The sequence below is a fragment of the Corticium candelabrum genome, chromosome 14, assembly GCF_963422355.1.
Source record: "Corticium candelabrum chromosome 14, ooCorCand1.1, whole genome shotgun sequence".
Classification (NCBI taxonomy): domain Eukaryota; kingdom Metazoa; phylum Porifera; class Homoscleromorpha; order Homosclerophorida; family Plakinidae; genus Corticium; species Corticium candelabrum.
Genome location: NC_085098.1, coordinates 6,857,347 through 6,881,062, shown reverse-complemented (window position 1 = coordinate 6,881,062; position 23,716 = coordinate 6,857,347). Strand labels below are relative to the sequence as shown.

Below are 23,716 nucleotides of genomic sequence, written 5' to 3'. Positions count from 1 at the left end.
ACATACACAAGTGTAAAGGACGACGTATGTATGTATGTATGTATGTATGTATGTATGTATGTAATGTATGTATGTATGTATGTATGTATGTATGTATGTATGTAATGTATGTATGTATGTATGTATGTAATGTATGTATGTATGTATGTATGTATGTATGTATGTATGTGGCTCAATTGGTTAGAGTGTGCATTTGGAGATTGGCAACATCCGGGACCTTTGGGTCAGAGTTTGAGTGCGGGAGGGCCACATACATAAGTTCCCTTGGGCAAGGAACTAACATACACTTGCCTCTCTCTCCGGAGTGTCAGTTTCTGTCCAGCAAGTTTGAAGCATGAAGTATGAAGTATGAAGTACAGCAAGTATGACATACCTAGTGACATGATAGTGTGACTGCTGAAAGTGTAGAGTATAGCAAGTATAGAAAGTTTAGAGTGTCTTCAGTAACCTGGGCCCTAAGGGTCCTTGTAAAAAAATGTATGTATGTAATGTATGTATGTAATGTATGTATGTATGTATGTAATGTATGTATGTATGTATGTATGTATGTATGTATGTATGTATGCATGTATGCATGTATGTATGTATGGCTCAATTGGTTAGAGTGTGCAGTTTGAGATTGGCAACATCCGGGACCTTCGGGTCAGAGTTTGAGTGCGGGAGGGCCACATACATAAATTCCCTTGGGCAAGGAACTAACATACAATTGTCTCTCTCTCTCCGGAGTGTCAGGTTCTGTCTACAGCAAGTATCTACAGCAAGTACAGCAAGTGTGAAGTACATCATAGTGACTTCTGATACAGTAGTGTTAGATTGCAGAATAGTGATTACAGTATCGAACCTGGGCCTTAGGGGCTCTTGTATGTACATATGTACAAAAAATGTATGTATGTATGTATGTATACATATATAAGTGTATGTAGGTAGCTAGGTATAGATTTGTGTTCAGGTTGCCTCAAACCAGGTGTGTCCACGTGGGCGTGTCATGCCACACTGAGGCACAAGCCTTTTGATTGGCCACCCCTTGTCACGTTATATACGGGAACGTAAGCCTCGCGGAAGTTAGCATTATTATTGTGCTAACGTGCGTTAGCATACCACACTCTTTAGCGTGCGCTAGGTCATTCACATTTTGTGAGCTTGCTACAGCTGTGCATGCCATGGTTATGTTTATTTGACTTAGTTAATATATTCAAATGGTGACTAGTTGTAATCATCATTGAAATTTATTCGCTAACTAATTTTTAGGAAATGAGGGTAGACGATTGAGTTACTACAGCAACCGTTTGCACGCATGCGTGTTTTACTGTCGTCGCAACCATGTAGAATACAGGCTATACAGGTATGTAAGTAGAGATTGTGTGTACGCAATGGTAAAATTTGATAATTATCAGCAAGCGTTTCTGACCTCGTACACGCGGCTCGTCCTTACGGTAATCGCAAGGCGCTAAACTTTCTCACGTGACTAATCTACTTAGCAGATCCCGTATATAGTACCGATACCGCGACAACCATGTTGTTTTCGTTACGGCACTTGTCTTGCTATAGCGTTGTTTGGGGTGTCTTACGCGCAAGCGAGAAACTCGAAGATAGCGCACACTGAACCGAATTGCTAAAAGCCAACGATGTGAGTGTGTGTGTGTGTGTGTGTGTGTGTGTGTGTGTGTGTGTGTGTGTGTGTGCGTACTTTGACATTGTTTTGATAATTCTAATAATGAATTTATTGTTTTTATCATCTCTACTAATTGAAAACATTAGCACGTAGATTACTAACTTAGAGCTGATTCTAGACTTCAGTCTTGTGTGTATCAGTCTCGTTCTTCCTTGTCAGATCTGCGCATGCTCAAGGCTAGACATCCAGCAACGATGAGGCAGGTTTAAGTTTAGCATGCTATATAGAGTAGGGACTAGGGTTTTTGAGTTTGTTTTATTAGGAGTGACAGGCTCCAATGAAATAGTTTACAATCATTTTAGTATTCAGCCCTGCATCTATAGCAGCTCTCGTCTTGTTTATTTTTCAACCAATCGCCGTCTAACAGACACTACTGTCACATTCAGTGCACTTGCTACATATACGAGTACATCAAAGTCAAAGTTTAAACGCGCCAAAGAATGATGTTGATGAATTAAATATGCAGTAGCAATAGACTGAAAAATACAACGACAAGCGGTCTCCTTTGTTCAGAGAAATGATGCGGCCCGTGTAGTGAGTGTGGTAATCACCTTTGTCTTGAGTATAACGATAAGCTCCAGTTCGGCTCTTCCCGTTAAACCGAATGGAGAATCCAGCACTGAAGGAGCTCGAATTCCTGTGATCATAGTGCAGCTGTGCATAAACATAATAAAGACCGCGCTGAGGCACAGTGATGTATCCGTTGCTGTACTTCATTCCACCTTGAAGAAAGGGTGACCATACAGAACCGCTAGCGGTATACCATTGAATGATGATACCTATACACAATACACACATTGTGTTATCATCTGTCTTATCTAAACTGGTGTTATACAACACAAATACACAATAGTTACAACATACCATAACGATAATAGCCTCCAACTCCATTTCCTGCTAGATGTGCAGCAGGTTTTTCAAAGTCTTCTGTCAGTTCCGTTCCAGACCCAATTCCAGATTGATCTTGAGGAGGGATTTCCTAAAACATGTACAATCAGTCTTGTGATTACTTACACACCAGTTGCGAGACTTCAGTTGCATCACCTCACTGAGCTGTTCCATCTATAACATATACAACAGTGCATACATACAACTCACAAGAACACAAAATGTACATCCGCTAACCTTGCTCCAGAGAGTTGAATTCAATGCTGCAAGCTTGTGGTCAATCTAATCAAACCGAATGAGAAACCATTTACCATGCTTTACCACATTCATCAAGTCACATTCACAATTATATTCAGCAATAAACAACATAGAAACTATTTTAGTGAACTACACCACCTACCAACGTCGTTATAGTTTCTTCTATGTCTGCAACCTTCACACAGTAAGAATTATACTTTTATCAAAAACTTGAGTATAATATATTATTCATATCCTTCCTACTCGTAAAGACTCTCCTCCCTCTCCCTTCTCTCCTCTTTCACCTTCTAAACCAGGTGGTCCTCGTACACCTATCTTTCCACTGACTCCTTTCATTCCTCGAGGACCTACAATTCCGTTCTCTCCTTTGTCTCCTTTCATTCCTTCATCTCCGTCTCTCCCCATAATTCCTGCTATTCCTCTCTCTCCTTTGCTTCCTCTCATGCCGTCGTCTCCTTTCTGTCCATCTCTTCCATCCCTTCCGTCTCTTCCAGGAAAACCATTTCGCCCCGGAGAACCAGGAACACCAGCAAAACTCACATTCTAAACATGAAATGATTCTCTTGACTGTTATTCATAACATGAGAATACATTTCTACCTGTTGTTGGTGAGACGATTGGAAGGTTACAACTAGAAAGAGAAAAACAGCAAAACTAAAACTAAGATTTGAAGCCATCGATTACATATGACCCTCTAGCAAATAGACAGAGCGGTTTGTGTTGTGATCAGCAGATTGGGCTGTTATTCATAGTGGTCTGCACGTGACCGGGTGTCAGGGTCAACCAATGTGTCATCTGCTTGTGTCTACCTTTCTATGAAATCCCACCATCTCCACAACAAAGCATCAACAGATAGAGAGACCTGTGATATGTAAAATTGGTAATATGAACGTGTTAGTCAATTAATACATCTTAGTCTAGCAAGACGTCTGTGGTTTGTTTTGGGGACACGCAAAAAAGCAGTGAAAAAAGCGAGCATCATTACAAGCAATGTGAAAATACAAAAACGTGGATTTGTGTGTGAGCTCTTCTTTGAGCAGCAATCTTATGAGACAAACCCTGCATGTGTTTCAGTTAGCGGACTGAGAAAAAGAATAAATTGTATTGTTCTTTTGTATTCCTCACATTTGACACAATAAGACTACAGATCGACCAAATACAAACGGTCTTTGTGTTGCAATAAATGCAGATATAGACAATAGGACACTTGCTATTGAGACACACAGCCATATTGTAAGCATTAACTGATAATTTCTTATAAATCTTTGCATTACAATTTACACCTTTCTCTCATTCTGGCCATGCAGCTTTATCACACCCTACCACACCCTAACAGTGATGAAACTTCTTGCCAGGGTGTTTCCTTGTTTGTTATCTTTTGTTAAATGAGTGTCTCGTGTTATTCAAAATCTTATCTATTCATATTCGTGAGTGTCTGCCAACTTGTGCACTTCAAACCAAATCTATCCAAACGTGTCCTGTGGCTGTTTGATATGGAGGCACTCAAATGTTGACCAGTTTTGGGCACACCAACTCAGGCGCTTAGACCGTGTTGTAGTTTCAAACACAACTTATTCTAATCTAGAGAACACAGACCAATAAAACAGTTGTTGACATACCTAATATTGGTTGTGCATCCAGGATCTCCATGCACAACTTAGTTTCTTTGTCAAGCCATGAGCCCAAGTATAACTAAAGTATGATAATCGCCTAGCGTCTCATCTCTAATGAAACACCAGCAGGTCGAGTCACTAAGTAGCTATAGATGGCGTATGGTCTACATGGCGCAGTTTGCTGCGGTCACAGCAAACCTTCTGCACCAGCTCTTTCTTATTGAAAAATAGTTGAGCCTTGAATATGGTCCATAGATTAGAAAGACAGCCACAATTGCCAAGCTTCGAATGCAGAAAGCAAGAACAAGCAGAAATAATTTGAAGATTCCTACTAGCAGTTCTAGTAACAATGAGTAGGCCTGTGCTTTGTGTGTACGCAAACAGGCGTAGAGTTACGTCCTACCTCGTTTAGATCCAACTTGAACTCAACAGTTCCTCCAGAGATTGGTCTCGTTTCATTGTTAGTCGACCTCACGTGACCTGCTTTATCGAATCCCGTATATGGTACCACAAAGCTAATGTGGTACCGCGACTCGTAGCTATGTCGTTTCTCGTTACGGTGCATGCCTATTATAGTACGTTGTTTGGGTTGTTTAAGTCTAGCAAGAATGGGTCCGAGCGCAACAGTTTACTATCACTGCTGTAGCTAGTATATCCGTGTGATTTTACTCTGACATTCATTGCACTTGCTACATACGTACATTACGTAGTACATACATTAAAAGCGTCAAACATCAAGCACAATGTGTGTAGCAGTTATTGTGCATGTTACTGCAACATTATTTTATTGTCTACATGACTCTACATATCTATTACCTATACGTAGGAAAACGATGACTGTCCTTTTAGCAGCTAAGGACATACAGTGCAGTCACCATAGAGTAGGTGCTGCACTCAAAACCGTGTCACCGGACTACGCTCAGTCAAGAAGACAAGGAATAGCTACTCTCTTAAATCCTATGCCGTACAGAGCAGACAACTTCGGCGAAAAACTGCATGTGGATCAGAATGAGAAGCTAGCAATGTTTGGCGTACCTCACGTGGTAGAAGTAGATGCGCATGAATTCAGCAGAAAAGTGGTCGGGGTCACAATGTCTGTGAAGAATAATGTTGCCATCTATGAACATCTCTATTGGTATAAATTTGTCATAAATTTAAGGCAGCTCTATTTTGCTAATTAACTGTACTGTATATATCTCGAAGGCCTGTTGTTCTACAGTACGATCTTTGGGATCAAATACGAGTAGACCGTTGGTCGAGAGTTCTACCTGATGCTGGCTGTGCAGGACCATTTGTCAGACCAAATAGGAAATACCTCAAAGGTCCCATCTGTTCAATGACCGTCAACCAAGGTGTCTATTTCAGTAGCATTGTGAAAGTTTTTTTGTACAATAATTAATTAGCTCACACTGTGAGATGTATGTCTGTAATCAATAAGAAAGTGTGCTCGATCACGCTAACGTTTGGCTGATACTTAATTGACACATAATTTAAAATGCAAGTTTACCTTGTGCTTTAATGAGAGTATGAGAGCATGCAAGCTGGAGTATTGCTGATACTGTATATAGCACTCAACTATATTGCTACAAGTGTTGCACCTTTGATTGCTGCACAGTGTGTGTGTGTGTGTGTGTGTGTGTGTGTGTGTGTGTGTGTGTGTGTGTGTGTGTGTGTGTGTGTGTGCGTGTGCACGTTTGTGTCTGTGTGTGTGTATGCGTGTGTATTTGTGTGTGTGTGTGGTGTGTGAGTGTGACTGTGTGTGCTCGCACACGTGTCTACTTTGACATCATTTTGATAATTCTAGTAACCAATTTAGAGTTTCTTATCTATTTAATAATTCAAAACGTCCACACGTAGATTACCGGGGTTTTCCGAAACAGCGCCCAGCCGAAAAACCGCCCAGTGGGCGATCTTTTGGAAACGGTTCTCATTTACAGCCCATGGGCCGCTATTGAGAATCAAGATTGTGTTATGTGAAGTCGGAAGTTACTACGTATTCCGAGGCCGCGGTACTAACGTGCGTTACTTACCGTCGGGCAATACTAATACGGTACCACCGTAGGGTAACCCTAGTACCACCGTATGGCGACCAGACAGCGGTCTTACACCGTGGAACAGAAGTTGAGCTTTGTCAGAATGCTGAAAGAAGAGTTTGGAGGATTGTCAGACATCCAGGAGGAGACAAGGACTCGTTCGTTTGAAGCTTGTGGCATTGCAGAGATGGGTGCAAAAGTGCCTGATGAGCAGCTGAATGAAAGACTGGCAAGAGTGGTCAGCACAGACGAAAATGACCAGAATCCTGACAGTGATGATGCCGGTGGCTCAGATGAAGATCATACCAGTACCGATGTCAGTAGCGAGGAAGAAGAGGACTGAACGTTGTCAGATTTAACTAATCCAAGTTTAATTGTGTAGTCGAGTAAGTTGTTCAGTAATACTAATACCTTAGTATGGAAGATTAGTCCTTAAGAGATGTCAGTTTTACCTAGGTAATCCAAGTATAGTTGAGCTACCGGTAGTTATTCGTTATGTCTGAAAAAAAAGAGTGTGTAGGACGTACGAAGATGGGACTTGACTTGCCTACTCTATGGTACTCCAGTCCATTGTGCAGATGTTCATAGTTTCCTATTAAGCGCCCGGGCGGCTATTGAGAGCGGACATTTGCCCAAGAAATTCTCATTTTCCGTGTTACGGCCCTGGGCGCTGTTTCGGAAAACCCCGGTACTAACTTAGAGCTGATTCTAGACTTCAGTGTTGTGTGAATCAGTCTCGTTCTTCATTGTCAGATCTGCGCATGCTCAAGGCTACACATACAGCACGGGTTTGAGTTTAATTAGCATGTTGTATAGAATAGAGTTTTGAGTACGTTCTAGTCTAGCAGCGACGGACCCGAACGCAATAGTTTACAATCATTTTAGTATTCAGCGCTGCATCTAACTGTCTCTCTCGTTTTCAACCAATTGCTGTCTAACAGACATTACTGTCACATTCATTGCATTTGCTAAATATACGAGTACATCAAAAGTCAAAGTTTAAACGCGCCAAAGAATGATCTTGATGTAGAAAAATAGTAGTAGCAATAGGTATCAAAATGCAACAACAAGCGATCACCTTTGTTGAGAGAAAAGATGCGGCCTGTGTAGTGAGTGTTGTGATCATTGATGTGTTGACTGTAATAGAAAACCTCAGCTTCTCTGTGTCTGTTCCCAGTAGTCCGTATGGAGTATCCAGCATTGCGGTAGCTCACACCTCTGTGACCATAGTACAGTTGTGCATAAACATAGTAGAGACCGCTTTGAGGCACGGTGATGTATCTCTTTTTTACTTCATTCCACCTTGAAGAAAGGGTGACTCTACAGAAATGCTTCTTGGTATACCATTGAGTGATGACACCTAACACAATATGCACATCCTGTTGTCATGAATCCGGTGTGTCATACAACACAAATACACAAAACCTACAACATACCAGGACTGTAATGGCCTGAACTTCTATTTCCTACTAAATGTGCAGCAGGTCTTTCAAAGTCTTCTGTCAGTTTCATTCCAGATCCCATTCCAGATAGACCTTGAGAAGGGATTTCCTAAAACATGTACAATCAGTCTTGTTATTGCCACACTTTCAAGCCACTTCCATCACCTCACTGAGCTGTTCCGTCTATAACATATACAACAGTGCATACATACAACTCAAAAGAACACAAAATGTACATCCGCTAACCTTTCTCCAGAGACTTGAATTCAATGCTGCAAGCTTGTTGTCAATCTAATCAAACCGAATGAGAAACAATTTTACCATTCTTTACCACATTCATCAAGTCACATTCACAATTATATTCAGCAATAAACAACATAGAAACTATTTTAGTAAACTACACCACCTACCAACGTCGTTATAGTTTCTTCTACGTCTGCAACCTTCACACAGTAAGAATTATACTTTTATCAAAAGAGTATAATATATTATTCATATCCTTACTCGTAAAGATTCTCCTCCCTCTCCCTTCTCCTCTTTCACCTGTCTCTCCCCTGTCTCCTTTCGCTCCTTGAAGACCTACAATTCCATTCTCTCCTTTGTCTCCCTTCATTCCTTTATCTCCATCCCTCTCCTGGCCCATCGTTCCTGCTATTCCTTTCTCTCCTTTTTCTCCTTTGCTACATGTACAAGCAAGACTGGCATTCTAAACATGAAATAATTCTATTGACTATATTCATAACATGAGAATACATTTCTACCTGTTGTTGGTAAGATGGCTGGAAGGTAACAACTAGAAAGAGAAAACAGCAAAACTCAAACTAAGATTTGAAGCCATCGATTACATATGACCCTCTAGCATATAGACAGAGCGGTTTGTGTTGTGAGCAGCAGATTGGGCTGTTTAAATTATAGTGGTTCTGCACGTGACCGCGGTGTCAGGGTCAACCAATGTGTGATCTGCTTGTATTGTACCTTCCACGAAATCCCACCATTTCCACAACAAAGCATCAACAGTTAGAGAGACCAGTGATATGTAAAATTGGTAATATGAACACGTTTCTCTCATTTACCCAATTAATACATTCCAGTCTAGCAAGACGTTTGTGGTTTGTGTTGGAGACACACTAAAGAAAACAATGAAAAAGAGAATCGCTTAAAAGCAATGTGCATGATAATCCCTGCAAATGTTTTAGTCACCTAACTAGCTAAAAGAACTAATCATATTGCTCCCTTGTATTCCTCACATTTACACAAATAGATTACAAATCAACCAAATACAAACGGTCTTGTATTGCAGTAAACATAAATATAGTCAATAGGACACTTGGTATTGAGAGACACAGCTATTCTAGCCAGTAATTGATCATATCCTTTGAACCTTTACATTACAATTTACACCTGTCTCTCTCTCTCTCTCTTTCTCTCTATTCCACCTTACCACACCTCAACTGGAATGAACCTCTTTGCTAGAGTGTTTCTTTGTTTAATGAGTGTCTCATATGCTTGAGTGTCTGCCAACTTGTATTGACCACTTCAAACCAAATCTATCCAAAAATGTCCTGTACGTGGCTGTTTGACACGAGGCACTCAACTCACCTGCATGGATATAGACCGTGTTGTAGTTTTAAACACACTTTATTCTAATCTAGAGAACACAGTCCGATAAAACAGTCGTTGACACCTAATATTAGTTGAGAGCTAGAACATGCATCTCCATATACACAACTTACATTCTTTGCTAACCAATTAACCCAAGTTTACTAATACTTATATAATAAGTAGAAAAATCGCCTAGCGTCTCATCTCTAATCAAACACCAGCAGGTCAAGTCTGTAAGTGTAGATGGCGTAGACTACAGTCTGTTGAGGTGCATGACAGCAAACCTCCACCATCTCTTTCTTAATTAATTTCTCTTGCGCCGTTTGAAAAATAGTTGAGCCTTTAATATGGTCCATAGATTAGAAAGATAGCGACAATTGCCAAATTCTGAATGCAGAAAGCAAGAACAAGCAGAAATAATTCGAAGATGCTAGCAGATCTAAACCAGGTTTTTGTCTAGCGCTTTTATTTGTACGCAAACATACTTAGAGTTACGTCCTACCTCATTTTGATCCTCAACTGTTTCTTGGAAGGTTGATCTCGTTTCATTGTCAGCATCCTGTAATGACGAGTGGGCCTATCACGTGATCTGTTCGGTATCGAATCCCGTATGGTCACCGCACCTCCAGCTAATGCGGTACCGCTACTCGTAGTTATGTCCTGTTACGGTGCATGCCTATTATAGTACGTTGTTTGGGTTGTTTTAAATAATAATGTAAGTTTACGTTTATAGCAACAATGTGTCCGACCACAACAGTCTATCACTGCTGTATCTAACAGCCGCGTGACTTTTACTCTGACATTTATTGCACCCGTTACGTCGTATACTACGTGCTACATAAAAGCCAAACTCTAAAAGCGTCAAACATTTGTTTGATAAAGTAAAATGTGTGTGGCTGTTGCTGTAGATGCCTGTTCTGCAACTCTATTTTGTCTGACTCTACACATTTATTATTTATGGTTACTAATTGTAATCAACATTGCAATTTATTTACACTACTGTCTCTAAATAGCCTCACCAAAACGTGGGTTGGTATGAGTGTATAAATTAGGCTGTTTTATAGAACAAAATAGTTAATTGTAATTAGTGTATAGCCATAGTTTGTGCGACACTTTGTGTACAAATGCTCTTTTTTGTTATCAATTTATGTCTGTACCATTCATATTAATTTTTGATGTTAAGAGGGAAGTACACTGCAGTTTTGTGATAAAATTCTTTTATTCATTTATTCACCATTTACATGTAGACTACATGTACGCAAGTTGCTTACGTACTATATTTAGTGAAGTAGACTTTACAACATGATATTACTGGAAAATTCAAGCTTTGAGATTCAAACTCTAAACCGCGCACACAAGTGACGTCCTCTCGAACTACACGGTGCAGTTTAGACTACATTGTCTTTGTGCGCGCGCCCACGCACGTTTTTATCACGTGCTTAGTTCTTTAAACAGATCCCGTATATGGTACCGATACCGCGACAACTATCCCGTTTTCGTTACGGCATATGTCTTGCTATAGCGTTGCTTTGGGTGTCTTACGTGCAAGCGAGCAACTCGAAGATAGCGCACACTGAACCGAATTGGTGGAAGCCAACAATGTTTGTGTATGTTGCGTACTTTGACATCGTTTTAATATTTCTACTATTAATTCAAAACATATGCACGTAGATTACTAACTTAGAGCTGATTGTAGACTTCAGGCTCTCGTCTGTGTCAGTCTCGTTCTTTCTTGTCAGATCTGCGCATGCTCAAGGCTAGACATCCAGCAACGATGAGGCAGGTTTAAGTTTAGCATGCTATATAGAGTAGGGTCTAGGGTTTTTCAGTTCGTTTTATCTATTTTAGCAGTGACAGGCTCGAACGAAATAGTTTACAATCATTTTAGTATTCAGCCCTGCATCTATAGCAGCTCTCCGTCTTGTTTATTTTTCAACCAATTGCTGTCTAACAGACACTACTGTCACATTCAGTGCACTTGCTACATATACGAGTACATCAAAGTCAAATTTTAAACGCGCCAAAGAATGAGTTTGGTGAAGTAAAATAGTAGTAGCAAGAGCTTGTAAAATACAATGACAAGCGGTCTCCTTTGTTCAGAGAAATGATGCGGCCCGTGTAGTGAGTGTGGTAATCACCGCTGTCTTGAGTATAACGATGAGCCCTAGCTCGGATGTTCCCGTTAACCTTTATGGAGAATCCAGCATAGCGGTAGCTCGAACTGCTATGATAGTAGTACAGTTGTGCATAAACATAGTAGAGACCACGCTGAGGCACAGTGATGTTTCCGTTGTTGTACTTCATTCCACCTTGAAGAAAGGGTGACCATACAGAACCGTTTCTGGTATACCATTGAGTGATGCTACCTATACACAATACACATATCATGTTATCATCTGTCTTATCTAAACTGGTGTTAAACAACACAAATACACAATAGTTACAACATACCAAGACTGTAAACGCGTCGACTTCCACCTCCTGCTAGATGTGCAGCAGGTTTTTCTGTCATTCCAGATTGATCTTGAGGGATTTCCTGAAACACGTACAATCAGTCTTGTGATTACTTACACACCACTTGCATCACCTCACTGAGCTGTTCCATCTATAACATATACAACAGTGCATACATACAACTCACAATAACACAAAATGTACATCCGCTAACCTTGCTCCAGAGACTTGAATTCAATGCTGCAAGCTTGTTGTCAATCTAATCAAACCGAATGAGAAACAACTTTACCATGCTTTACTACATTCATCAAGTCACATTCACAATTACATTCAGCAATAAACAACATAGAAACTATTTTAGTAAACTACACCACCTACCAACGTCGTTATAGTTTCTTCTATGTCTGCAACCTTCACACAATAAAAATTATACTTTTATCAAAAACCTGAGTATAATATATTATTCATATCCTTACTCGTAAAGACTCTCCTCCTTCTCCCTTCTCTCCTCTCTTACCTTCTAAACCAGGTGGCCCTTGTGCACCTATATTTCCACTGACTCCTTTCATTCCTCGAGGACCTATGATTCCGTTCTCTCCTTTGTCTCCTTTCATTCCTCTATCTCCGTCTTTCCCCATCATTCCTGCTATTCCTCTCTCTCCTTTGCTTCCTTTCATGCCGTTGTCTCCTTTCTGTCCATCTCTTCCATCCCTTCCGTCTCTTCCATCCCTTCCGTCTCTTCCAGGAAAACCATTTCGCCCCGGAGAACAAGGAACACCAGCAAAACTGGCATTCTAAACATGAAATGATTCTCTTGACTGTTATTCATAACATGAGAATACATTTCTACCTGTTGTTGGTGAGACGATTGGAAGGTTACAACTAGAAAGAGAAAAACAGCAAAACTAAAACTAAGATTTGAAGCCATCGATTACATATGACCCTCTGGCAAATAGACAGAGCGGTTTGTGTTGTGATCAGAAGATTGGGCTGTTATTTATAGTAGTCTGCACGTGACCGAGGTGTCAGGGTCAACCAATGTGTCATCTGCTTGTGTCTACCTTTCTATGAAATCCCACCATCTCCAAAACAAAGCATCAACAGATAGAGAGACCTGTGATATGTAAAATTGGTAATATGAACGTGTTAGTCAATTAATACATCTTAGTCTAGCAAGACGTCTGTGGTTTGTGTTGGGACAAGCAAAAAAAGCAATGAAAAAAGCTAGCATCATTACAAGCAATGTGAAAATACAAAAACGTGGATTGGTGTGTGTGCTCTTCATTGAGCAGCAATCTTATGAGACAAACCCTGCATGTGTTTCGGTTAGCTGACTGAGAAAAAGAACAAATTGTATTGTTCTTTTGTATTCCTCACATTTGACACAATAAGACTACAGATCGACCAAATACAAACGATCTTTGTGTTGCAATAAATGGAGATATAGACAATAGGACACTTAGTATTGAGACACACAGCCATATTGTAAGCAGTAACTGATAATTTCTTATAAATCTTTGCATTACAATTTACACCTTTCTCTCATTCTGGCCATGCAGCTCTATCACACCCTACCACACTCCAACAGTGATGAAACTTCTTGCCAGGGTGTTTTCTAGTTTGTTATCTTTTGTTAAATGAGTGTCTCGTCTTATTCATAATCTTATCTATTCATATTCGTGAGTGTCTGCCAACTCGTGCACTTCAAACCAAATCTATCCAAAAGTGTCGTGTGGCTGTTTGATTTGGAGGCATTCAAATGTTGACCAGTTTTGTGCACACCAACTCAGACGGTTAGACTGTGTTGTAGTTTTCAAACACAACTTATTCTAATCTAGAGAACACACACCAATAAAACAGTTGATGACATACCTAATATTGGTTGTGCAGGATCTCCATGTACAACTTAGTTTCTTTGTGAGCCCCAGTCTAACTAGAGTATGAAAATCGCCTAGCGTCACATCTCTAATGAAACACCAGCAGGTCGAGTCACTAAGTAGCTATAGATGGCGTATGGTTCTACAGTTTGCTGCGATCACAGCAAACCTCCTGCACCAGCTCTTTCTTATTGAAAAATAGTTGAGCCTTGAATATGGTCCATAGATTAGAAATACAGCGACAATTGCCAAGCTTCGAATGCAGAAAGCAAGAACAAGCAGAAATAATTTGAAGATTCCTACTAGCAGTTCTAGTAACAATGAGTAGGCCTGTGCTTTGTGTGTACGCAAACAGGCGTAGAGTTACGTCATACCTCGTTTAGATTCAACTTGAACTCAACAGTTCCTCCAGAGATTGGTCTCGTTTCATTGTTAGCATTGACTGATGTGATAGACGATATTTGGGTGGCGGAGCTTCTAGAGCATGCGCAATCTCGAGGGTAACATGCACCTTTCGCCGATCTCGCTGTACGAAGTCCACATTTCCGGGTCTGCTTCTGAACCGTAGATCATCTTGCCGTTGAGTAGGCTTTGTAAGTAAGTTCACTACTTACTATTTCGTGCATCTTATGAGAGACTTTGCCTGCGTAGAGACGCGTAGGAAGCCATTTCTTGAGTACGGCTTCTCGAGGGTAAAGCCTGGTTTACAATATGACGCTGACGACGCTCGCGACGCTCGCGGGGACGCTCGCGAAGACGCTCAGGCGGGCGTCATATTGTAAACATTCGCACGTCGCGTCATGAGCGTCGTCAGCGTCGTCAGCGTCCGTGAGCGTCGTTGACGCTCAAGTTGAGACAAGTTCAACTCCAGCGTCCAAACCGGAAGTGGTCCAGCGTCTACTGGAAGCACGTGATTCTTGTCGACAAATCAGCTATCAAATCCGGGAGTGATATCCCTGAGTGAACTATGGAAGAGAAGCTTATCGAAAGTGTACGTAAGTACGGCTGCCTGTGGCAAGTAAAGTCCAGGGAGTATAAAGACCTGCGTCTGAAGGAGAACTCTTGGAAAGAGGTCTCGGAAGAAACTGGGCTCCCAGCGGCAGACTGCCAGAAAGTATGGAAACGTCTTCGCGACAAGTTCGTGAGGGAAGAGAAGAAAACTAAATCAATGCGTTCTGGAGACTCGGGACCTCCCTACAGCTCATTGTGGGAGTACTTTGAGGTTCTCAGCTTCCTCCTGGACACCATAAAACATCGCCAGTAAGAAATGATTACCACGTGTAGTTTGACAATGTACCGTATGTAGGATCGAACGGTGTTCATTGTACATTTATAGAACAGTTACCAACTTTAGTGCCCCCCTAGATGATGGTTGCGTTCATGATGATGATGAGGAGGACAATGATGATGATAGTGAGAGGTACATTTGAATCAGTGAAATAGTAATTTTGACAACTTATTTAATCTTTTGCCTAGCATTGTAGCAGTAGACCAGTTTGAACACAACCAATCAATGACAACACGTCAGTCTACTCCGTCACCATCAGTGCCATTATCTGGAGGAGTAGTGCAAACACCTATGGGAGAAATTCGTTCCAACAGAGGCAAGGGCAAAAAGAGGAAGGTGGATGCTGAAGCTGTTGATTTAGCTATGCTTCAGTTGATCAACGACCAGAAGAGCAATCCTACTGAGCCATCGCTAGATGAAGAAGGGCTATTTGGATTACACATTGCAGCCAAACTAAGACAGTTGTCCGACCGTGAGAAAGCAATTGCGGAGATTAAAATCGAAGAAATACTATTGGAGGCAAAATTTGGCTACCAATACCAGCAAAGCAGCCACCAATACCAGCATTGAGCAACCACGCATATCTGGGCTCTCTTCGTTTAACCAGATGTTTGAATTGAAGCATCTGTATGGTCCTTTAACCGGCTTTTTTAAAAGCCACAAAATCATCAAAGAGAGCTGATCTAAAGACTGAAGTCTACATTACCTAGAAGTACATACACACACACACACACACACACACACACACACACACACACACACACACACACACACACACACACACACACACACACACACACACACACACACACACACACACAGAGGGAGAAAGAGAGAAACAGACACAAAAGCAGAGAGTTGTATTTTCAACTGATGCTTGTTCACCCTTCTTATTAGGTAAATGGTGCATTAATTCAATCAGATGCAGGGTGGGCACATTGATGTGATAGGGAACTGAACATACAGTACAGGTTTCGATAATACCAGCAAAATAGCTGGTGAAAGCCCCAAAACACATATCATGGCTAGTATTCTGTACGATGGATGTGGTGGTACTGCCATGTCACCTCTCCTTCAGAGGACATAAAGTAGTCGCGAATAGTGTCCCTACATGTAGCTGCAGATCTACTATACATATTGCTTCCTACAGAGCCTATCCTGCTCAATCCATTATCACCATCCACCTCACTTCTCCAGGCTCCTTCAGTGACGTTCCCTGCTCCATCCTCTGCATCACTAAATCCGCGTGGGCAGTAAACTGTTGACTCAGTAGTTCGCAGGTAGTTGTGTAGGGCTATTGCTGCTTGGGTGAAAAGCACTACGTGATCTGGAGAAGCAATTATCGGCCTCCTAAAGAGACGCCATCTGGCAGCCAGGATACCAAAACTGTTCTCAATGACTCTTCTGGAACGGCTCAAGCGATAGTTAAACACTGCCTCAGGATCAGCCAAATTTCTCCCAGGATACGGACGAAGCATATTGCGCTGAAGTGGAAAAGCTTCGTCTCCCACAAACGCAAATGGTACCTCAATGGCGGTACCGGGTAGACTGCTGTTCAAGCTGAAGTCGCCTGATTCACACTCTGAACGGATACACGTGGAGTGGAAAGACAGACTACTCATTGTCTAGCGATGAAAGTTTTATCAGGTGAAGATTTTGCGGTAGGGGAACCAGTTTGGGGTAATTAAAAGTGACGCACTATGTGGTTGAAATATATCAATAGGACTACTTGTTTCCCCTATCTGGCGTTCCTGAACTGTGGAATTCAAAAACACGGGACCCTAACCCGAAACACGGGTCCACCGTTTGCCTTCATCTCGTCTACTTGAACCGGTTCCATGTAGTTGAACACGCGACCCCGTATACTTTTATCATGAGTCCCGTATTTTTGAACCTCGTGAGCCCGTCTTCTTGCATGTTATTTGAGCGCGAGCACCGCATTCTTGATTCTACAAACGGCTTCTACTAGGCATCGGTTCCGTCATCTTGAACGAGCACCACATTCTTGAATTCTATTTTCTAGATACTTTTCACTCGGTCACATCATCTTGAACATACAGCTACATTGCAAAACACGCACAAACAGAATTGGAGGCTTTCTATCTCTTGTCATTATTTATCTATGTGATGCATTCGTTTTGTTTATAGAGGCATTATCGATTGCTTTTGAAAGAATCATTAGTGCGTTTCCGTCAGTGGCTCGCTTATCTCAATTAACATATCATCGTTGTCTTTATGCCCCATGGAATGCTGGGGTCGGCAGAATCAAGACATCAAAGGAACCTTACCAGGCCCTCTCCCCGCCAACGGACGTCAAAAAGAGGGACGGGCTGGCTGCGCGAGACTAAAACAAACTCGGTCACGATAAATAGTGTCCCCCTACAAAGTGTCCTCCCAGGACACAATTTGTCGGCAGTCAGCGCCGGATCCAGGAAATTTTGAAAGAGGGGGTTCACCGTTAGCAGTTATTTATAGAATTACTAATTTTCTCTTCTAACGAAATTATATGAAATTATTGAACCACGCCTATTGGAAAAGAGGGGATTGCAACCCCCTGAACCCCACCTCTGGATCCGGCCCCGGCAGTACGTAACAAATACCGTCCGCCTGCAACACGTGTCCCCACGCGATATTACGTATTGGACTACCAAATGAGTAAGTGTTTTGATGACATTTGATGCTAACGTCTGTGCCTGCGCACGCACGCGCTCCGTGTGTGTGTGTGTGTGTGTGTGTGTGTGTGTGTGTGTGTGTGTGTGTGTGTGTGTGTGTGTGTGTGTGTGTGTGAACAAAGTGTTCACTTGTGCTCAATGTTGTAACTCTGTAACACTCAACGATTTCACAAGCAGCAATTACAACTACCTACCTAAATATACAAATTTAATGTATACATACATCATTTACTAAATTATATATAAAATATTCCTATATAATGACATAGATATAAACTACCTTAATTTTTTACCAACAAATATTTCAATTTCTCTAAGAACAAAATAAATTATTATCTCAGCAGTTCGTCCTTCCTGAGCGTCATGAAGATCTCTTTCAATATCGACCACTTCATCTAGAATACGAAATATTTTACGAGTGTCTAAACACCTCTATTTTGTGCTCTTCACTTACACAACTAATGATTCTTTCAGAAGCAATCGATAATGCCTATAAACAAAACCAATGCATCACATAGATAAATAATGACAAGAGATAGAAAGCCTCCAATTCTGTTTGTGCGTGTTTTGCAATGTAGCTGTATATTCAAGATGATGTGACCGAGTGAAAAGTATCTAGAAAATAGAATTCAAGAATGTGGTGCTCGTTCAAGATGACGGAACCGATGCCTAGTAGAAGCCGTTTGTAGAATCAAGAATGCAGTGCTCGCGCTCAAATAACATGCAAGAAGACGGGCTCACAAGGTTCAAAAATACGGGACTCGTGATAAAGTATACGGGGTCGCGTGTTCAACTACGTGGAACCAGTTCACGTAGACGAGACGAAGGCAAACGGCGGCCCCGTGTTTCGGGTTAGGGTCCCGTGTTCTTGAATTTTTCCGTAGTCTGTGCTTCCACTCCACGTGTATCTGTTCAGAGTGTGAATCAGGCGACTTCAGCTTGAGCAGCAGTCTCTTACCCTCGAGAAGCCGTACTCAAGAAATGGCTTCCTACGCGTCTCTACGCAGGCAAAGTCTCTCACAAGATGCACGAAATGGTAAGTAGTGAACTTACTTACAAAGACTCGTCAATGGCCAGACGATCCACGGTCCAGAAGCAGACCCGGAAACGTGGACTTTGTACAGCGAGATCGGCGAAAGGTGCGCGTTACCCTTGAGATTGCGCATGCTCTGGAAGCTCCGCCCCAAATAGTCGAACTCACGTGACCTGCTTTATCGAATCCCGTATATGGTACCACAGCTAATGTGGTACCGCGACTCGTAGCTATGTCGTTTCCCGTTACGGTGCATGCCTATTATAGTACGTTGTTTGGGTTGTTTAAGTCTAGCAAAAATAAATCCGAGCGCAACAGTTTACTATCACTGCTGTAGCTAGTATATCCGTGTGATTTTACTCTGACATTCATTGCACTTGCTACATACGTACATTACGTAGTACATACATTAAAAGCGTCAAACATCAAGCACAATATGTGTAGCTGTTATTGTACATGTTGCTGCAACTTTATTTCTTTGTCTGCATGACTCTACATATCTATTACCTATACGTAGGAAAACGATGACTGTCCTTTTAGCAGCTAAGGACATACAGTGTAGTCACCATACAGTAGGTGCTGCACTCAAAACCGTGTCACCAGATTACGCTCAGTCAAGAAGACAAGTAATAGCTACTCTCTTAAATCCTATGCCGTACAGAGCAGACTACAAACTGCAGGTTGATCAGAATGAGAAGCTAGCAATGTTTGGCGTACCTCACGTGGCAGGAGTAGATGCATTCAGCAGTAAAGTGGTCGGACTGGTCACAATGTCTGTGAAGAATATTGTTGCCACCTATGAACATCTCTATCGGTATGAATTTGTCATAAATTTAAGGCAGCTCTATTTTGCTAATTAACTGTACTGTTTATATCTCGAAGGCCTGTTGTTCTACAGTACGATCTTTGGGATCAAATACGAGTAGACCGTGGTCGAGAGTTCTACCTGATGCTGGCTGTGCAGGACCATTTGTCAGACCAAATAGGAAATACCTCAAAGACCCCATCTGTTCAATGACCGTCAACCAAGGTGTCTATTTCAGTAGCATTGTAAAAGTTTTTTTGTACAATAATTAATTAGCTCACACTGTGAGATGTATGTCTGTAATCAATAAAAAGTGTGCTCGATCACGTTAACGTTTGGCTGATACTTAATTGACACATATTAAAAATGCAAGTTTATCTTGTGCTTCAATTGAGAGTATGAGAGCATGCAAGCTGGAGTATTGCTGATACTGTATATAGCACTCAACTATATTGCTACAAGTATTGCACCTTTGACTGTGCAGTGCTGCACAGTGTGTGTGTGTGTGTGTGTGTGTGTGTGTGTGTGTGTGTACGCGCGCGCGCGCGTGGGTGTGGGTATGGGGTGTAGACACGCGCGCGCACGCCTCTACTTTGACATCGTTTTGATAATTCTAGTAACCAATTTAGAATTTCTTATTTGTTTAATAATTCAAAACATCTGCACGTAGATTACTAACTTAGAGCTGATTCTAGACTTCAGTCTTGTGTGTAGCAGTCTCGTTCTTCCTTGTCAGATCTGCACATGCTCAAGGCTAGACATCCAGCCACGGGTTTGAGTTTAATTAGCATGTTGTATAGAGTAGGATTTTGAGTAAGTTGTAGTCTAGCAGCGACGGATGCGAACGCAATAGTTTACAATCATTTTAGTATTCAGCGCTGCATCTAACTCTCTGTCTTGTTTTCAACCAATTGCTGTCTAACAGACACTACTGTCACATTCATTGCATTTGCTAAATATACGAGTACATCAAAGTCAAAGTTTAAACGCGCCAAAGAATGATCTTGATGTAGGAAAATAGTAGTAGCAATAGGTATCAAAATGCAACAACAAGCGGTCTCCTTTGTTCAGAGAATAGATGCGGCCCGTGTAGTGAGTGTTGTCATCGTTGATGTGTTGACTGTAATAGAAAACCTCAGCTTCTCTGTGTCTGTTCCCAGTAGTCCGTATGGAGTATCCAGCATTGCGGTAGCTCACACCTCTGTGACCATAGTACAGTTGTGCATAAACATAGTAGAGACCGCTTTGAGGCACGGTGATGTATCCCTTTCTGTACTTCATTCCACCTTGAAGAAAGGGTGACCCCACAGAAATGCTCTTGGTATACCATTGAGTGATAATACCTAACACAATACGCACATCGTGTTGTCATAAATCCGGTGTGTCATACAAATACACAAAACCTACAACATACCAGGACTGTAATAGCCTGAACTTCTATTTCCTACTAAATGTGCAGCAGGTCTTTCAAAGTCGTCTGTCAGTTTCATTCCAGATCCCATTCCAGATAGACCTTGAGGAGGGATTTCCTAAAACACGTTCAATCAGTCTTGTGATTGCCACACTTTCACGCCACTTCCATCACCTCACTGAGCTGTTCCATCTATAACATATACAACAGTGCATACATACAACTCGCAATAACACAAAATGTACATCCGCTAACCTTTCTCCAGAGACTCGAATTCAATGGGGCAAGCTAGTTGTCAATCTGATCAAACCGAATGAGAAACCATTTTACCATGCTTTACCACATTGATCAAGTCACATTCACAATTATATTCAGCAATAAACAACATAGAAACTATTTTAGTAAACTACACCACCTACCAACGTCGTTATAGTTTCTTCTATGTCTGCAACCTTCACACAGTAAGAATTATACTTTTATCAAAAACTTGAGTATAATATATTATTCATATCCTTACTCGTAAAGATTCTCCTCGCCTTCCCTTCTCTCCTCTTTCACCTGTCTCTCCCCTGTCTCCTTTCGCTCCTTGAAGACCTACAATTCCATTCTCTCCTTTGTCTCCCTTCATTCCTTTATCTCCATCCCTCCCCTGGCCCATCGTTCCTGCTATTCCTTTCTCTCCTTTTTCTCCTTTGCTACATGTACAAGCAAGACTGGCATTCTAAACATGAAATAATTCTATTGACTATATTCATAACATGAGAATACATTTCTACCTGTTGTTGGTAAGATGGCTGGAAGGTAACAACTAGAAAGAGAAAACAGCAAAACTCAAACTAAGATTTGAAGCCATCGATTACATATGACCCTCTAGCATATAGACAGAGCGGTTTGTGTTGTGAGCAGCAGATTGGGCTGTTTAAATTATAGTGGTTCTGCACGTGACTGCGGAGTCAGGGTCAACCAATGTGTGATCTGCTTGTATTGTACCTTCCACAAAATCCCACCATTTCCACAACAAAGCATCAACAGTTAAAGAGACCAGTGATATGTAAAATTGGTAATATGAACACGTTTCTCTCATTTACCCAATTAATACATTCCAGTCTAGCAAGACGTTTGTGGTTTGTGTTGGAGACACACTAAAGAAAACAATGAAAAAGAGAATCGTTTAAAAGCAATGTGAAATGTGCACGATAATCCCTGCAAATGTTTTAGTCACCTAACTAGCTAAAACTTGTATTACTCACATTTACACAAATAGATTACAAATCAACCAAATACAAACGGTCTTGTATTGCAGTAAACATAAATATAGTCAATAGGACACTTGGTATTGAGAGACACAGCTATTCTAGGCAGTAATTGATCATATCCTTTGAACCTTTATATTACAATTTACACCTGTCTCTCTCTCTTTCTCTCTATTCCACCCTACCACACCTCAACTGGAATGAACCTCTTTGCTAGAGTGTTTCTTTGTTTAATGAGTGTCTCATATGCTTGAGTGTCTGCCAACTCTTATCGACCACTTCAAACCAAATCTATCCAAACCTGTCGTGTGGCTGTTTGACACGAGGCACTCAACTCACGTGCATGGATATAGACCGTGTTGTAGTTTTAAACACACTTTATTGTAATCTAGAGAACACAGTCCGATAAAACAGTCGTTGACACCTAGTATTAGTTGAGAGCTAGAACATGCATCTCCATATACACAACTTACATTCTTTGCTAACCAATTAGCCCAAGTTTACTAATACTTATATAATAAGTAGAAAAATCGCCTAGCGTCTCATCTCTAATCAAACACCAGCAGATCAAGTCTGTAAGTGTAGATGGTGTAGACTACAGTCTGTTGAGGTGCATGACAGCAAACCTCCACCATCTCTTTCTTAATTAATTTCTCTTGCGCCGTTTGAAAAATAGTTGAGCCTTTAATATGGTCCATAGATTAGAAAGATAGCGACAATTGCCAAATTCCGAATGCAGAAAGCAAGAACAAGCAGAAATAATTTGAAGATGCTAGCAGATCTAAACCAGGTTTTTGTCTAGCGCTTTTATTTGTACGCAAACATACTTAGAGTTACGTCCTACCTCATTTTGATCCTCAACTGTTTCTTGGAAGATTGGTCTCGTTTCATTGTTAGCAACCTGTAAAGACGAGTGGGCCTATCATGTGATCTGTTCGGTATCGACTCCCGTATGGTCACCGCCACCGCCAGCTAATGCGGTACCGCGATTCGTAGTTATGTCCTGTTACGGTGCATGCCTATTATAGTACGTTGTTTGGGTTGTTTTAAATAATGATGTAAAGTTTACGTTTATAGCAACAATGTGTCCGACCACAACAGTCTATCACTGCTGTATCTAACAGCCACGTGACTTTTACTCTGACATTTATTGCACCCGTTACGTATACTACGTAGTACATAAAAGGCAAACTCTAAAAGCGTCAAAAATTTGTTTGATAAAGAAAACTATGTGTGGCTGTTGCAATAGATGCTTGTTCTGCAACTCCATTTTTGTCTGACTCTACACATTTATTATTTATGGTTACTAATTGTAATCAACATTGCAATTTATTTATACTAATGTCTCTAAATAGCCTCACCAAAACGTGGGTTGGTATGAGTGTATACGGTAGGCTGTTTTATAAAACAAAATA

The 23,716-nt window shown here is 41.2% G+C and overlaps 4 protein-coding genes across 8 annotated transcripts; 1 reads left to right on the top strand and 3 right to left on the bottom strand.

The window, feature by feature from the left end:
• Positions 1–1,975: 1,975 nt before the first annotated feature.
• LOC134189441 (lymphotoxin-alpha-like) lies at positions 1,976–4,906 on the bottom strand. Of its 3 annotated transcripts, none has more exons than XM_062657709.1 (9): positions 4,835–4,906; positions 3,628–3,680; positions 3,418–3,574; positions 3,062–3,361; positions 2,961–2,993; positions 2,798–2,842; positions 2,717–2,734; positions 2,537–2,651; positions 1,976–2,451 (listed from the first exon to the last, which is right to left on the bottom strand). In XM_062657709.1, the coding sequence occupies exons 3-9, from the start codon at positions 3,493–3,495 to the stop codon at positions 2,090–2,092; spliced, it is 951 nt and encodes a 316-aa protein (XP_062513693.1). In that variant the 5' UTR covers positions 3,496–3,574; positions 3,628–3,680; positions 4,835–4,906; the 3' UTR covers positions 1,976–2,089. The 3 variants fall into 3 exon arrangements, with proteins under 3 accessions (XP_062513693.1, XP_062513695.1, XP_062513694.1); XM_062657711.1 differs by having other exon boundaries at positions 3,418–3,449; XM_062657710.1 differs by lacking the exon at positions 3,628–3,680 and having other exon boundaries at positions 3,418–3,449; positions 4,835–4,902.
• Positions 4,907–7,273: 2,367 nt separating this feature from the next.
• On the bottom strand, positions 7,274–23,209 carry LOC134189440 (lymphotoxin-alpha-like). Of its 3 annotated transcripts, XM_062657706.1 has the most exons (9): positions 23,146–23,209; positions 22,039–22,190; positions 21,825–21,856; positions 21,566–21,769; positions 12,341–12,373; positions 8,153–8,197; positions 8,072–8,089; positions 7,901–8,015; positions 7,274–7,824 (listed from the first exon to the last, which is right to left on the bottom strand). In XM_062657706.1, exons 2-9 carry the CDS (start codon positions 22,130–22,132, stop codon positions 7,457–7,459), a joined length of 909 nt encoding a protein of 302 aa, XP_062513690.1. In that variant the 5' UTR covers positions 22,133–22,190; positions 23,146–23,209; the 3' UTR covers positions 7,274–7,456. The 3 variants fall into 3 exon arrangements, with proteins under 3 accessions (XP_062513690.1, XP_062513692.1, XP_062513689.1); XM_062657708.1 differs by lacking the exon at positions 23,146–23,209 and having other exon boundaries at positions 22,039–23,132; XM_062657705.1 differs by lacking the exons at positions 21,566–21,769; positions 21,825–21,856; positions 22,039–22,190; positions 23,146–23,209 and adding exons at positions 12,439–12,756; positions 12,813–12,930.
• On the top strand, positions 14,567–16,796 carry LOC134189711 (transcription factor Adf-1-like). Its single transcript, XM_062658071.1, has 3 exons — positions 14,567–15,099; positions 15,176–15,259; positions 15,316–16,796. Exons 1-3 carry the CDS (start codon positions 14,807–14,809, stop codon positions 15,695–15,697), a joined length of 759 nt encoding a protein of 252 aa, XP_062514055.1. The 5' UTR covers positions 14,567–14,806; the 3' UTR covers positions 15,698–16,796.
• LOC134189445 (tumor necrosis factor ligand superfamily member 6-like) lies at positions 20,494–21,461 on the bottom strand. Its single transcript, XM_062657718.1, has 4 exons — positions 21,304–21,461; positions 21,223–21,240; positions 21,052–21,166; positions 20,494–20,980 (listed from the first exon to the last, which is right to left on the bottom strand). The coding sequence occupies exons 2-4, from the start codon at positions 21,238–21,240 to the stop codon at positions 20,613–20,615; spliced, it is 501 nt and encodes a 166-aa protein (XP_062513702.1). The 5' UTR covers positions 21,304–21,461; the 3' UTR covers positions 20,494–20,612.
• Positions 23,210–23,716: the final 507 nt, after the last annotated feature.

Excerpts from the sequence above, each read along its gene's own strand:
- LOC134189441 (XM_062657709.1), bottom strand. The coding sequence starts at position 3,495 with ATGGCTTCAAATCTTAGTTTTAGTTTTGCTGTTTTTCTCTTTCTAGTT. Across the intron at positions 3,362-3,417 it reads AATCGTCTCACCAACAACAG|AATGTGAGTTTTGCTGGTGT; the intron begins GTAGAAATGTAT and ends TTTCATGTTTAG. Across the intron at positions 2,994-3,061 it reads AGGGAGGAGAGTCTTTACGA|GTTGCAGACATAGAAGAAAC; the intron begins GTAGGAAGGATA and ends TACTGTGTGAAG.
- LOC134189440 (XM_062657705.1), bottom strand. The coding sequence starts at position 12,890 with ATGGCTTCAAATCTTAGTTTTAGTTTTGCTGTTTTTCTCTTTCTAGTT. Across the intron at positions 8,198-12,340 it reads AAGAAACTATAACGACGTTG|ATTGACAACAAGCTTGCAGC; the intron begins GTAGGTGGTGTA and ends CGGTTTGATTAG. Across the intron at positions 7,825-7,900 it reads TTCAGGCCATTACAGTCCTG|GTGTCATCACTCAATGGTAT; the intron begins GTATGTTGTAGG and ends ATATTGTGTTAG.
- LOC134189445 (XM_062657718.1), bottom strand. Across the intron at positions 20,981-21,051 it reads TTCAGGCTATTACAGTCCTG|GTATTATCACTCAATGGTAT; the intron begins GTATGTTGTAGG and ends GTATTGTGTTAG.
- LOC134189711 (XM_062658071.1), top strand. The coding sequence starts at position 14,807 with ATGGAAGAGAAGCTTATCGAAAGTGTACGTAAGTACGGCTGCCTGTGG. Across the intron at positions 15,100-15,175 it reads GACACCATAAAACATCGCCA|AACAGTTACCAACTTTAGTG; the intron begins GTAAGAAATGAT and ends GTACATTTATAG. Across the intron at positions 15,260-15,315 it reads AATGATGATGATAGTGAGAG|CATTGTAGCAGTAGACCAGT; the intron begins GTACATTTGAAT and ends TCTTTTGCCTAG.